At 49.2% G+C, this 13,504-nt stretch overlaps 1 protein-coding gene across 2 annotated transcripts in view; it reads right to left on the reverse strand.

The window, feature by feature from the left end:
- ZNHIT3 (zinc finger HIT-type containing 3) overlaps positions 1-13,504 on the reverse strand; it is a 35,909-nt gene that overhangs the window by 1,091 nt on the left and 21,314 nt on the right. Inside the window, exons 2-5 of one of the 2 annotated variants that reach the window (XM_010339694.3) lie at positions 5,321-5,695; positions 5,152-5,183; positions 2,600-2,677; positions 1,518-1,598 (exon numbers count right to left, since the gene is read on the reverse strand). In XM_010339694.3, the coding sequence (XP_010337996.1) occupies positions 1,518-1,598; positions 2,600-2,677; positions 5,152-5,183; positions 5,321-5,406 (277 nt within the window). In that variant the 5' untranslated portion in view covers positions 5,407-5,695. Of the gene's footprint in view, positions 1-1,517; positions 1,599-2,599; positions 2,678-5,151; positions 5,184-5,320; positions 5,700-13,504 lie in introns of both variants that reach the window. The other variant, XM_074388067.1, reaches the window with a different exon arrangement.

The raw sequence follows: 13,504 nt of genomic DNA on the forward strand, positions 1-13,504 counted from the left end.
TCTGAGGGACAGTGAACTGGCCCCCTGTGTAAAAAGTCTGGGGACGCCTGCTTTAGATCTTTAAGCTGCTGGCATGTTTTTTCCTTTTTTTTTTTTTTTTTTTTTTTTTTTTTTTTGAGACGGAGTTTCGCTCCTGTTACCCAGGCTGGAGTGCAATGGCGCGATCTCGGCTCACCGCAACCTCCGCCTCCTGGGTTCAGGCAATTCTCCTGCCTCAGCCTCCTGAGTAGCTGGGATTATAGGCACGCGCCACCATGCCCAGCTAATTTTTTGTATTTTTAGTAGAGACGGGGTTTCACCACGTTGACCAGGATGGTCTCGATCTCTCGACCTCGTGATCCACCCGCCTCGGCCTCCCAAAGTGCTGGGATTACAGGCTTGAGCCACCGCGCCCGGCCGTTTTTTCCTTATAGGTATAAAAGTTGCAGAGAAAGGCCGGGCGCGGTGGCTCAAGCCTGTAATCCCAGCACTTTGGGAGGCCGAGGCGGGTGGATCACGAGGTCAAGAGATCGAGACCATCCTGGTCAACATGGTGAAACCCCGTCTCTACTAAAAATACAAAAAATTAGCTGGGCATGGTGGCGCATGCCTGTAATCCCAGCTACTCAGGAGGCTGAGGCAGGAGAATTGCCTGAACCCAGGAGGTGGAGGTTGCGGTGAGCCGAGATCGCGCCAGTGCACTCCAGCCTGGGTAACAAGAGCTAAACTCCGTCTCAAAAAAAAAAAAAAAAAAAAAGTTGCAGAGGACAGTTATACCAAATACTGTGAAAGATGTCTAAGCATGTGATTCAGCGTGCAGCAGGACCAGTAGCAGTGAACCAACAATACCACCTGCATGGTACTTTATAGTCTATAAAATTTTTCACACCTATTACCAGCTCAGCTGCAAACTCAGTCTAATCATTACCATGAGACTAACTGCAGAGCATAACCTTTTGTGATTCTGTGAAATGGGAACAATGAAATTAATAGACACCGTATACACAAAACAGAATGTTACATGGACTGAATAAGCAGTACTACAAAAATGTGGGACATTAACACCTGTTTTCTTAAAAAAAAAAATCAAATCACGATATGCAGTCTACGTTAATGGCTGGACTGAGCACTGGGGATCTAAGAATACAGGTCCCTGCTGTACAAATCGGTATGTGAGAGACAAATTATCATAAATATTAAGTGATTTGTTACTAATAAGTCCAAGCTGCTATGGGAAACCAAAAAAGTGCCTAATTCTGAAAGGTCAAGAAGAGCCTGGCTGAGCAAAGAAAACTTGAACCAAGCCTTGAGAGAGGAGCAGAATTTTGCTAACCGGCAAAACCAGTAGGATTCCAGGCAGAAGGAACGGTGTGAGGAGGCTGGGAGGTGGGAAACCCCGTATGTTTACAGAATTATGTCACTAGATAGTAAAGGCCCTGCATGCCACACTTAATCAAGGATTTAGTGACTTTAAAAAAACCACAATCCTTACAACACAGTAAATATCTCAACGGTTGACAAGCACAGCACAGACTTACCTAAATTCTTTAAATTCTGCAAAGAAACTCTGTCGTCTTCCTCATCACTATTGAGAAAATCAGCTATACAGTCATCATCATCTAAGGAATACAAAACAAGCCAATGGCTCATGACTAAAAAGGAGGCCTGGACACCAGATTTTAACTAGTTCAACAGGATAAAAATGTATTGCACACACATGATAGCGATAGGGGTATTCAAGCAGGTACAGACAAAAATCCTCTTCTCTAACACTCCTTTTTTAGAAGGGGGAGGCTAAGTGAAAGAATTGGTGATTTTAACAAATGCTCCCTAGTGTTCACATCCTTACTGTATTATGTGGTCCTGTGGTCTTTAGGCTTAGACCCTGGTTGTCTAGTAACTTATAACCCCTTCCCACCTCAACATGGCTCCATGTCATTGCATTTCTAGCATCTGCTCTGTGGGGTTCGGCTAGACCCTGGCACTCCAGGAACTGGGACTAATAAACCCCTGTGACAGGCCAATAAACTGGATGCTCTTTAAAAACCAGCTAAGCAGAATCTCCTGTGCTTTCAACATGGGCAGAAACTGCTAGCATTTCCTGAACCCAACCTGGAAATTTCTCAAAGGGCAAAAATAGGTCATGACTTTGCAGGGAATATTCAATACCTCTTTGGTAGTATCAGAGGTGCTGCTTTCAGAGCCTGACATAGTGCATGACACCCAGGAGGTATTAGAGAACATTTAGATGGCTGGACGGATGGGTCGACAGCCCACTGCTGCCATAAGCTCTGAAACCCCAGCAGCAGCGAGGTGATCTAGAACAAAGAAAGCCTCCTGCCTGGGCTGAGCTCAGGTGAACAGATAGCCCCCACCACAAACCCCTAAACTACAGCCATGGCCTTTCTCATCTGTTTTTCTGCCCGTTTTTCTTCTGAATACTGCTTTCAGGTTGCTCATCACCCATGACGACATGGCCCCACTCCCGGTGCTCAGGGGTAAAGAAGCTGTTGCTTCTCGAGGAAGCCATTGTTCGGGACTCCTTGCCCAGCCCCAGTCTTCCCTGTTCCTTCCTTTCAGCTTATTCTATGTCAAGTCCCTTGCAAGTCAACCAACCCACCTTTGTTTTCCACAGTTTTGGTAGGAGGAGCTGATCTTACTTTTTTCTCAACACGACGAGTTTCAGGGTTGCACCGTTCTGAAAAAGACAACACATCCCAGGCCCACATTACCTGCATTCAGCGGCAGGGCTGCACCTCCCCACCAAGTTAGCATCTAGGTAGGAAGCAAGTGTCTGGGGTAAGGGATGTGGGTGGGGTGCCCAGGAATGTGGAAGAAGTGAGAGATCAAAGCAAGTGGCAGGTTAAGGAAAACCACCAGCAGCCTGAGCCTGGCAGGAGGGCTGAGGAAGCAGGGCTCACTCCCGCACCCCAAGAACCTGTCTCTATCCTCCCTACCCTGCTGAATCCTATTCTCACAATTACTTGGGGTGTTTGAAACAGCTGCTATAAACCAGATACCAGATGGGATAAAACTAGAGGCAAAACAACCAAAGAACTTAAGAGTCAAGAGAAGGCCAGCTGCGCTGGCTCACACGTGTAATCCCAACACTCGGACAGCAAGGTGGGAGGATCACTTGAGCCCAGGAGTTTGAAACCGGCCTGGGCAACATAGCAAGACCATGTCTCTACAAAAAATAAAATAGCCAGCCATGGTGGTGCACACATGTGGTCTCAGCTACTCGGGAGGCTGAGGCAGAAGGATCACTTAAGCTCCGTATGTCAAGGCTACAATGAGCTGTGATCATACCACTGCACTCCACCCTGGGTGACAGAATCAACAGAGCATGAGGTCACAGGAAAGGGTTCTAAGGACACAAAGGCAGAACCAGTTTGTAGAGGCTTAAAATTTAGACTTGACAATATGCTATGAAAAAGTTCTAGTCACCTAGGTGGCAGTTATGACAGACGCCACTGACTTAAGTGCCAAGCACTGTGCCAGGTACGCAGTGAGGTACACAATGGCTCAAGGAACCTTTACAAAGCCCCCATGACACGGAGACTGTTAATTTACTTAGAGATGAAAGGATTAAATAATTTTCTTGTAATAAACTTGTCCATTGGGGTCCACAGCTAATAAGTAGCAGAGGCAGATTTGGAATCCAGGTCTAACTTTATGGCTTTATGTAAGGAACACAGCAGGAGAAACTGAAGGAGAGGTGAATTTTCTGGGTTGTACCTGACCCCGAAATACAGACACTTGTGTCTAAGGGGCTCAAAAAGAGGCTGGAGCTATAAAGATTTGGATATCAGTAAGAAAAAAAAGTAGGCCGGGCACAGTGGCTCACACCTGTAATCTCAGCACTTTGGGAGGCCTAGGCGGGCAGATCACAAGCTTAGGAGTTCAAGACTAGCCTGGCCAATATGGCAAAACCCCGCCTCTATTAAAAATGCAAAAATTAGCCAGGTGTGGTGGTGTACACCTATAATCCCAGCTACTGGGGAGGCTGAGGCAGGAGAATCGTTTGAACCCGGGAGGCGGAGGTTGCAGTGAGTCAAGATCACGCCACTGCACTCCAGCCTGGGCAACAGAGCAAGGCTCTGTCTCAAAAAAAAAAAAAAAAAACGGTAAAAGATCACCTACCTCACCTACCTAGGAATAAAGTCAAGGACAGAATTAAGGGAGAGATCCAGCAAAAAAAAAAAAAAAAAAAAACTTTTGAGAGACATGAATAAAGGGAGGAGAAGCTGTGCACAATGGCTCCCAACTAAACTCCCAGCACTTTGGGAGGTTGTGGCAGGAGGAATGCTTAAGCTCAGGAGTCCAAGATCAGCCTGGGCAATATAGTGAAACCCCACCTCTACAAAAAATAAAGTTCATCTCCGCTACTCAGGAGGCTAAGGTGGGAGGATCACTTGGGCCCAGGAGGCTGAGGGTGCAATGAGCTGTGATCACGCCATTGCACTCGATCATGGGCAACCTCGTCTCTACTAAAAATACAAAAATTAGCCGGGAATAAGTGGCAGGCACCTGTACTTCCAGCTACTCTGGCGGCTGAGGCGGGAGAATCACTTGAACCCGCGAAGTGGAAGCTGCAGTGAGCTGAGATCATGCCATTGTAGTCCAGCTTGGACGACAAGAGCAAGACTCCTTCTCAAAAAAAAATAAAATGGACAAATGATCTGAATAGACATTTCTCAAAAGACAAATGGCCAACGAGTATTTGAAAAAACGAGTTCAATATCACTAATCACTGGGGACACGCAGGTCAAAAACCACAATGAGATGTCATCTCACCGAAGAAACAATGGCTACTATTAAAAAGACAAAAAATAACATGCTGGCGACGATGTGGAGAAAAGGGAACTCAAACACTGTTGTTGGGAATGTAAATTGGTATAGCCATTACGGAAAACAGCCTGAAGGTTCCTCCATGAAGGGGCGGAGGGGAAGAAAGGCTACCGACTGTTCAAAATCCGGGGTGCGATTACAAGCAGGGACAACGCAGGAAACTGCCCAACGCACAGGAAGAGGCGTGTGACGCCTAGACCAAGTCAGAGAAAGCAGGGCTCCTGCAGAACCCACCGGGGGCAGAGGCGGGAAACGCGGCGCAGCCAACACGGCAGTGGGACGAGGGGGCCGCCCCGCGCGAGGAGGGGGCCGAGGGCTCACCTTTGTGCGTCCGGAAGCAGGCCACCGAGCAGCTGTAACGAGAGACGGCCACGGCCGCGTCAGCCCCGAGGGCCCCCGGCGCCCCCCGCAGCCCGCGGGTTCCTGCCCTCCCGCCCTCCCGCTGCGGCCCGACACCCGCACCCCCGGACCCCGTGACCTCCCCACTCACTAGGGCACGCGGCAAGCCGGGCAGCGGTATTTGGGCTTCTCCAAGCAAATCACGCACAAAACGCTGCTGCAATTGAGCGACGCCATGATCTCCAGAAGGGAAACTGCTTCCCGCGCAGCCGCGCGCGCACGCCCGCCTCTTTCTTCCGTTTCCTGAGCGGGGACCAATCAGCACTCCGCAGGCAGCCAAAAGCAATGGATTGATCCTGCTCGCTGTCCCAGGCCTCGTAAGTAGAGCGTCGACATACTCGATGTGCATCAAGCAGCTGCGTCCCAGGTTTTCCTTGTTAAGATCACAGCTTGGAAGAACTTGTTATGTACCCCTGTCCTTATGCGGCCGTGTGGCTTGGAACAAGTCGTCGACACTCCAGATGTACTGCCTCGCATGTAAAAAACAAACAAAGGCCGGTGGGCTCAAGCATGTAATCCCAGCACTTTTGAGAGGCTGACGCAGGAGGATCACCTGAGGTCGGGAGTTCGAGACCAGCCTGATCAGCATGGAGAAACCGTGTCTCTACTAAAAATACAAAATTAGCCGAGCGTGGTGGCACGTGCCTGTAATCCCAGCTACTCGGGAGGCTGAGGCAGGAGAATCGTTTGAACTCGGGAGGTGGAGGTTGCAGTGAGCCAAGATGGCACCACTGCACTCTGACCTGGGCAACAAGAGCCAAACTACATCTCAAAGAAAAAAAAAAAAAAGTTCTTTACTTTCTGGCTTGGACTTCCTGAATCTTGCAGGGACATTAGGGTTCTTCTGCCCATCTCATCAGCTTACTCTTGGTGAAGGACAAGTCCAGACTCTGGGCAAGTCAGAGTCGGTTGGATCACACAAGAGACAGGAACCTGGCCTTCCCAGCCTAGGCCATTTTTCTTTCTTCTTTTTTTTTTTTTTTTGAGACAGTCTCACTCTGTTGCCAGAATGGAGTGCAGTGGCACTATCTCAGCTTACTGCAACCTCCACCTCCTGGTTTCAAGCAATTCCCCTGCCTCAGCCTCCCAAGTAGCTGGAACTACAGGCGCCTGCCACCACGCCCAGCTAATTTTTGGATTTCAGTAGAGACAGGGTTTCACCTTGTTGGCCAGGATGGTCTCGCTCTCCTGACCTTGTATCTGCCCGCCCCGCCCTCCCAAAGTGCTGGGATTACAGGCATCAGCCACCGTGCCCGGCCTAGCCTAGGCCATTTTTCAGTTGGGAAAGATAAGCCTGGCCACTGGCAAGTGTTTATTGAGCTCCAACTGTGAGCCCTTCAATGCTGGGGACCCCCAGGGACTTCTAATGAAGATGTGGTCTCTGTCCTCTGGAAACCTAATGCTTAGAGTGAAAGTAGGATGGGGAAACAGGGAGGCAAGAGACTCTTAGGGTCCTGCCAGAGCTAGCCTGCACCTGCATGTCCCTGAGAGTGACTGCTCCTAAATTTTGCACTCTAGGCTTCTCACACCTCCCTGTAGTCCTGGCCCTACTGGGCTAATTGACCAGGAAGCAGGCCAGTAACCACTGGCCCCAAGACAGGGATCCCAAGCAGATGAGTCTGGACAGATGGGCTATGATGGGACTTGAATGCCACCACAAACTTACATTTAGACGAAGTCATGGGTTTGTTTAGCAACTTTGCTTACGGCTGGGCATGGCCCAGCCTTACCCTGGCTCCCATCCCACCTGCACTGGGCCCTTGCAGGGCCATAAATTGCCCTCACCCCTAAGCGCCTCCTCTTCTGTGTTGGCTGTTCAGCCTTCAGGCCCCCCCTTCAATAAAGGCGTCTACAGGGAGGGATGGATCTGCAACAACCAAGGCAGTGGTTGGAAACGGCTCAACCCCCTCCCTGGCTGTGTGACCTGGAGGGGCTGGTTACCGGCTCTGAGCTCCCTCATCTGTTAGAGTGGATGTTTGGACTTTCCTGAGCTGTTGTAAAGCAGAGAGGAGACCATGTGCAAAAAGTTTTGTAATCTGAAGTGCTACATGTTACCTAGAAACAATCTAACTCTTGGATCTCCATCTGGACCACATGAACGTAGGTCCCAGGCCCCAAGCCAGGCCCCTCCAAAACAATTCTGCCATCTGCTTCTCCAGTGGGAAGTGAGCAATGATCCGTCCTTTGGGCGTGGCGGCCTTTAGACCCAGTCCAGTGATGTGTGCACCGAGGCTGAGGCCAGACAGTCCTAATCATTTTCAGGGTTCAGTCCCTCCCACCTGCACCCAAACCATGCTGACTCCCCTAACTGCATGTGTAGAGATGGTGACTCCAGAAAAAAAAAAAAAAGAAAGAAAGAAAGGAAAGGAAAAAAGAAAAGAAAAGAAAATTCGGCCAGTCACAGTGACTCACACCTGTAATCCCAGCACTTTGGGAAGCCAAGACAGGCGGATCACGAGGTCAGGAGTTTGAGACCAGCCTGGCCAACAGGGGGAAACCCGTGTCTACTAAAATACAAACAATTCGCTGAGTGCGTGTGGTGGTGTGCGCCTGTAGTCCCAGCTACTGCGGAGTCCGAGGCAGGGCAACTGCTTGAACTCAGGAGGCAGAGGTTGCAGTCAGCTGAGATCGTGCCACTACATTCCAGCCTGGCGACAGCAAGACTCCATCTAGCAAGAAAGACAGAAAAGAAAGAAAGAAAGAAGGAAGGAAGGAAGGAAGGAAAAAGGAAGGAAAGAAGAAGGGAGGAAGGAAAGAAGGAACGAAAAAGAAAGAAGAAAGAAAAGAGAGAGACCGATTCCTGGAAAACCTCCCACGCACACCCCTGCTGGGAAGAGGCCCCTCCTCTACTCTGGACACCCGCAGCTTGCCCCGACCTTCACACCCCTCATCCTCCAAGGTCCAGGAAAGGAGGTGGGCTGAGCACGATGGCAGTGAGCTGGTGGCACAGCACGAGGCCCAGCCCAGCTCCCCCGGGCAGTGGCCAGTTCAGACAAGAAAGGCGGCTGTGTGACCGTAGACCTTGCAACTAGATGTCCACACTCATGTCCCCACCAGACCCGTCCTAGTGGCCGCCCAGGGCTGTCTCGGGCCTCCTTGGCGTCAGCCTGGGATACAGTGCGGGCCCTGGAGAGACAGGCGTGGGTGCCGAGTGTTTCAGTGCTTCACCTCCTGGCAGCGCTGTCCCGCGCGCTCGGAGAGTCGGGGCCAATTCCACGGCTGGAGACGCAAGACTCAGCGCCCCTCCCCGCCAGAGGGCACTCCGGGCCCGCGCTGCCCGGGTGGCGCGCGCTCGCCCGGAACCCAGAGCAGCTGGCACCCGCCTGCGCCCCATCCGGAGCGCAGGGCTCAGCCGTCTGGCCGCGCGGGAAAGGGCACTTCCAGGCTGTGATCTGCACCCGGGACATTGCCACGCGGCAGGAAAGTGTGTCGAGAGCGTGGGGCGAAGCGGGCAACCCGATGCCCACGAGTGTTCCCTGCGCCCACTGAGGGCTCCGCGTGCCACTGGCTGTCCAGGGGCGGTTCCCCGCGGTGCCCAGGGCATAGGTGAGCCAGGGCCAGCACCCGAAGTGACTACGATGGGCTCTCTAGGGACTGCTGCCACGTTCGCACCTGCGTGCCTCGGTTTCCCCGCTGGTATCTAAGAGTAGTTCAGGTGTTAAAGTGAGTGACGTTGCTGGTGGGAGTGAAATGGAGGAGGCCTGAGTTTCCGGTGGAGTGGGTGGGCCCAGTAACTGGTTTCCAAAAACTCTGCATATTATTTCATACTCATGGAATTATATCCATCCTCCAATTCTAGACTGTACAACAATATGACCTGCGGTTAGACTTCATGGAGAACTTCCAAAGCACAAAAGAGATAGAGAACAATTGCATTCTCCACAGTCCCAGAACTGTTGGGAGAGCACAGACAACAGACGTCACCATTGCTCTCTGGACACACCCTGCCATGCATAACCCCACGTTTTTCTTTTCTCACACTCCCACTTGCAAATGCACATCGATCTTCCACCTGACATCCCCGAGGACACACAGAGATTCTAAGAGTCAGGGCTGCCCAACCAGCTTCTCCAAGAAGCCTCTAAAGGTGCCCTGTGCAGCGGGTCTGCAGCCCTGGGCTTTTCACAAACCCCTGAACCCACCTCCACTTCCCACAAGGCAGCCGTGCGTAACTCTGCTCAGTGAGGGGCAGGGAAGAGGAATGGAGACCCCAGGTTTATCTCCCTATCATTTAAAAATGAGGGCAAGATACAGACTTTTTTTAGAAAAAACCCAACAGGATTCTTCACTAGCAGATCTGCACTACAAGAAATGTTAAAGTTATTCAGGCAAAAGGAAAATGACATGAGATGGAAATTTGGATCTGCACAAAGGAGCACCAAAAATTGTAAACATATAGGTCAATTTAAAACGACATTTTTACTTTTTTTTTTTGAGATGGAGTCTTACTCTGTCACCCAGGCTGGAGAGCAGTGATGCAATCTCAGCTCACTGCAACCTATGCCTCCCGGGTTCAAGCGATTCTCCTGCCTCAGCCTCCTGAGTAGCTGGGACCACAGGCACCCACCACCATGTCTGGCTAATTTTTGTATTTTTAGTACAGACAGGGTTTCACCATGTTAGCCAGTCTGGTCTCAAACTCCCAGCCTCAGGTGATTCACCCGACTTGGCCTCCCAAAGTGCTGGGATGACAGGTGTGAGCCACTGTGCCTGGCCCATTTTTACCTTTTGAATCTATTTAAATGATAATGGGTTCAAGCAAATATAACAGTACATCGTTCAGTTTGTAGCACATGTAGATTTAAATATATGAAAGCAATAAGATTTTCATAAAACATACAAATGGTGGAGGGAAACAGAAGTTACTAGGTAAGACTCTGACACTACATGCCACATGGTACAAAATTTATTACCTCCACTGTAGAGGTAAAATGGCATCAGTTACTCAAGATCAAAGAAGGCAGGATTGTGGAGTAGTACTTCAATGAAAAGAGAGAGAGAGAGAAAAGCTAGCAAAAAATCAAAGAAAAAAAAAAGCAAATGGGTTAATTAAAAAGAAATAGCAAGATGATAGACTTAAACCCATCTGTATCAACATATTAAATGTAAATGGTGACCCAGTGCCATGGCTCATGCCTGTAACCCAGAACTTTAGTAGGGCAAGGAGGGCAGATCACTTGAGGTCAGGAGTTCTAGACCAGCCTGGCCAACATGGCAAAACCTCGTCTTTACTAAAAATACAGAAATTAGCTGGGCGTGGTGGTAGGCACCTGTAATTCCAGCTACGCAGGAGGCTGAGGCAGGGGAATCACTTGAATCTGGGAGATAGAGCTTTTGGTATACTCCAGCTTGGGCAACACAGTGAGACTCCATCTCAAAAAAAAATAAAAGGCCGGGCACGGTGGCTCAAGCCTGTAATCCCAGCACTTTGGGAGGCCGAGGCGGGTGGATCACGAGGTCGAGAGATCGAGACCATCCTGGTCAACATGGTGAAACCCCGTCTCTACTAAAAATACAAAAAATTAGCTGGGCATGGTGGCGCGTGCCTGTAATCCCAGCTACTCAGGAGGCTGAGGCAGGAGAATTGCCTGAACCCAGGAGGCGGAGGTTGCGGTGAGCCGAGATCGAGCCATTGCACTCCAGCCTGGGTAACAAGAGCGAAACTCCGTCTCAAAAAAAAAATAAAAATAAAAATAAAAGTTAAAATATGGAAAAATATATATACCATGCAAACATTAATCAAAAGAAAGCTGGAGTAGTTATGATGAAACAAAGTAGATTTCAAAGCAAGGAATATTACTAGGATAAAGAGGGACAGTTTATAAAGATAAAAGTATCAATTTATCAAAACATAACTCTCCTAAATGTGTATGTGTCTAATAGCAGTTACAGAAAGCAAAAACAGACCCTAAAGAAGGAATAGATAAATCCACAATAGGATTGGAGATCAGTAATTGATGAAGATAGTAGAAAGAAAATGGGCAAGAATATCAAAAAAAACTTTTTTTTTTTGAAATGGAGTCTCACTCTTCTTGTCCAGGCTGGAGTGCAGTGGCGCAACCTCAGCTCAATGTAACCTCTGCCTTCCAGGTTCAAGCAATTCTCCTGCCTTGGCCTCCCAAGTAACTGAAATTACAGGCATGTGCCACCATGCCTGGCTAATTTTGTATTTTTAGCACAGACAGGGTTTCACCATGTTGGTCAGGCTGGTCTCGAATTCCTGACTTCAAGTAATCTACCTGCCTCAGCCTCCCAAGTGTTAGGATTACAGGCATGGCCACTGGGCCCGGCCAGAATATAAAAACCTTGAACAACACTATCAACCCACTTGACCCAATTGACATTTACAGGCAACTCTATCCAAGTATACATTATTTTCATGTGCACACTGAACATTCTCCAAAATAGATCATATGCAGGACCACAAAACACATTTCAACAAATTGAAAAGAATTGAAGCCATTCAAAGTATGTTCTCTGACCACAAAAGAGCTAAATTAACAATCAGTAACAGGAATATTTCTGGAAAATCTTCAAATATTTGGAAACTAAAAAATACAAATGATGTATGGCTCAGCCAGGTGTGGTAGCACACACCAGTAGTCCCAGCTACTCAGGAAGGCTGAGGTGGGCGGATCACTTCAGCCTGGGAATTCACAGATAGCCTGGGTAACACAGAAAGATTCTGTATCTAAAAAAAAAAAAAAAAAAAAAGTTAAAAAAAATAGTAACGCATGTTCCAAGGAGGAAATCACAAAGGAAACTAAAAAAAAATCTTCTTAGGCCGGGCGCGGTGGCTCAAGCCTGTAATCCCAGCACTTTGGGAGGCCGAGGCGGGTGGATCACAAGGTCGAGAGATCGAGACCATCCTGGTCAACATGGTGAAACCCCGTCTCTACTAAAAATACAAAACATTAGCTGGGCATGGTGGCATGTGCCTGTAATCCCAGCTACTCAGGAGGCTGAGGCAGGAGAATTGCCTGAACCCAGGAGGCGGAGGTTGCGGTGAGCCGAGATTGCGCCATTGCACTCCAGCCTGGGTAACAAGAGTGAAACTCCGTCTCAAAAAAAAAAAAAAAAAAAAAAAGGCCGGGCGCGGTGGCTCAAGCCTGTAATCCCAGCACTTTGGGAGGCCGAGGCGGGTGGATCACAAGGTCAAGAGATCGAGACCATCTTGGTCAACATGGTGAAACCCCGTCTCTACTAAAAATACAAAAAAAATAGCTGGGCATGGTGGTGCGTGCCTGTAATCCCAGCTACTCAGGAGGCTGAGGCAGGAGAATTGCCTGAACCCAGGAGGCGGAAGTTGCGGTGAGCCGAGATCGCGCCATTGCACTCCAGCCTGGGTAACAAGAGCGAAACTCCGTCTCAAAAAAAAAAAAAAAAAAAATCTTCTTAAATAATATTTTTAAAAATGTCAAAATTTGTGGGACACAACTGAAGTTTATAGCATGAAATGCCGATTGTCGCAGTCGACCTCAGCCAGGAGCAATTCTCCCATGCCCGAGACATTTGACAATATCTGAAGACACTTTTGGTTGTCACAACTGGAGAGGGTGCTGCTGACATCTCGCGGTTCTAGGCCAGGGATGCTGCTAAACATCCTGTCATGCACAGAGCAACCCCCAGAACAATCAGAAAGCCCCAGAGGGCAACAGTGCTATGCTGAAAACACTGCTAAGTTAGAAAAGCCTCAAATACATGATTTAAGCTTCTTTTTTTTTTTTTTTTTTTTTTTTTTGAGACGGAGTTTCGCTCTTGTTACCCAGGCTGGAGTGCAATGGCGCGATCTCGGCTCACCGCAACCTCCGCCTCCTGGGTTCAGGCAATTCTCCTGCCTCAGCCTCCTGAGTAGCTGGGATTACAGGCACGTGCCACCATGCCCAGCTAATTTTTTGTATTTTTAGTAGAGACGGGGTTTCACCATGTTGACCAGGATGGTCTCGATCTCTCGACCTAGTGATCCACCCGCCTCGGCCTCCCAAAGTGCTGGGATTACAAGCTTGAGCCACCGCGCCCGGCCTAAGCTTCTTCATTAAGAGACTAAAAAAGGGCCAGGCGCCGTGGCTCATGCCTGTAATCCCAGCACTTTGGGAGGCCAAGGTGGGCAGATCACGAGGTCAAGAGATTGAGAACGTCCTGGCCAATATGGTGAAACTCCGTCTCTATTTTTTTTTGAGACGGAGTTTCGCTCTTGTTACCCAGGCTGGAGTGCAATGGCGCGATCTCGGCTCACCGCAACCTCCGCCTCCTGGGTTCAGGCAATTCTCCTGCC

Source organism: Saimiri boliviensis, chromosome 17, assembly GCF_048565385.1.
Source record: "Saimiri boliviensis isolate mSaiBol1 chromosome 17, mSaiBol1.pri, whole genome shotgun sequence".
NCBI lineage: Eukaryota > Metazoa > Chordata > Mammalia > Primates > Cebidae > Saimiri > Saimiri boliviensis.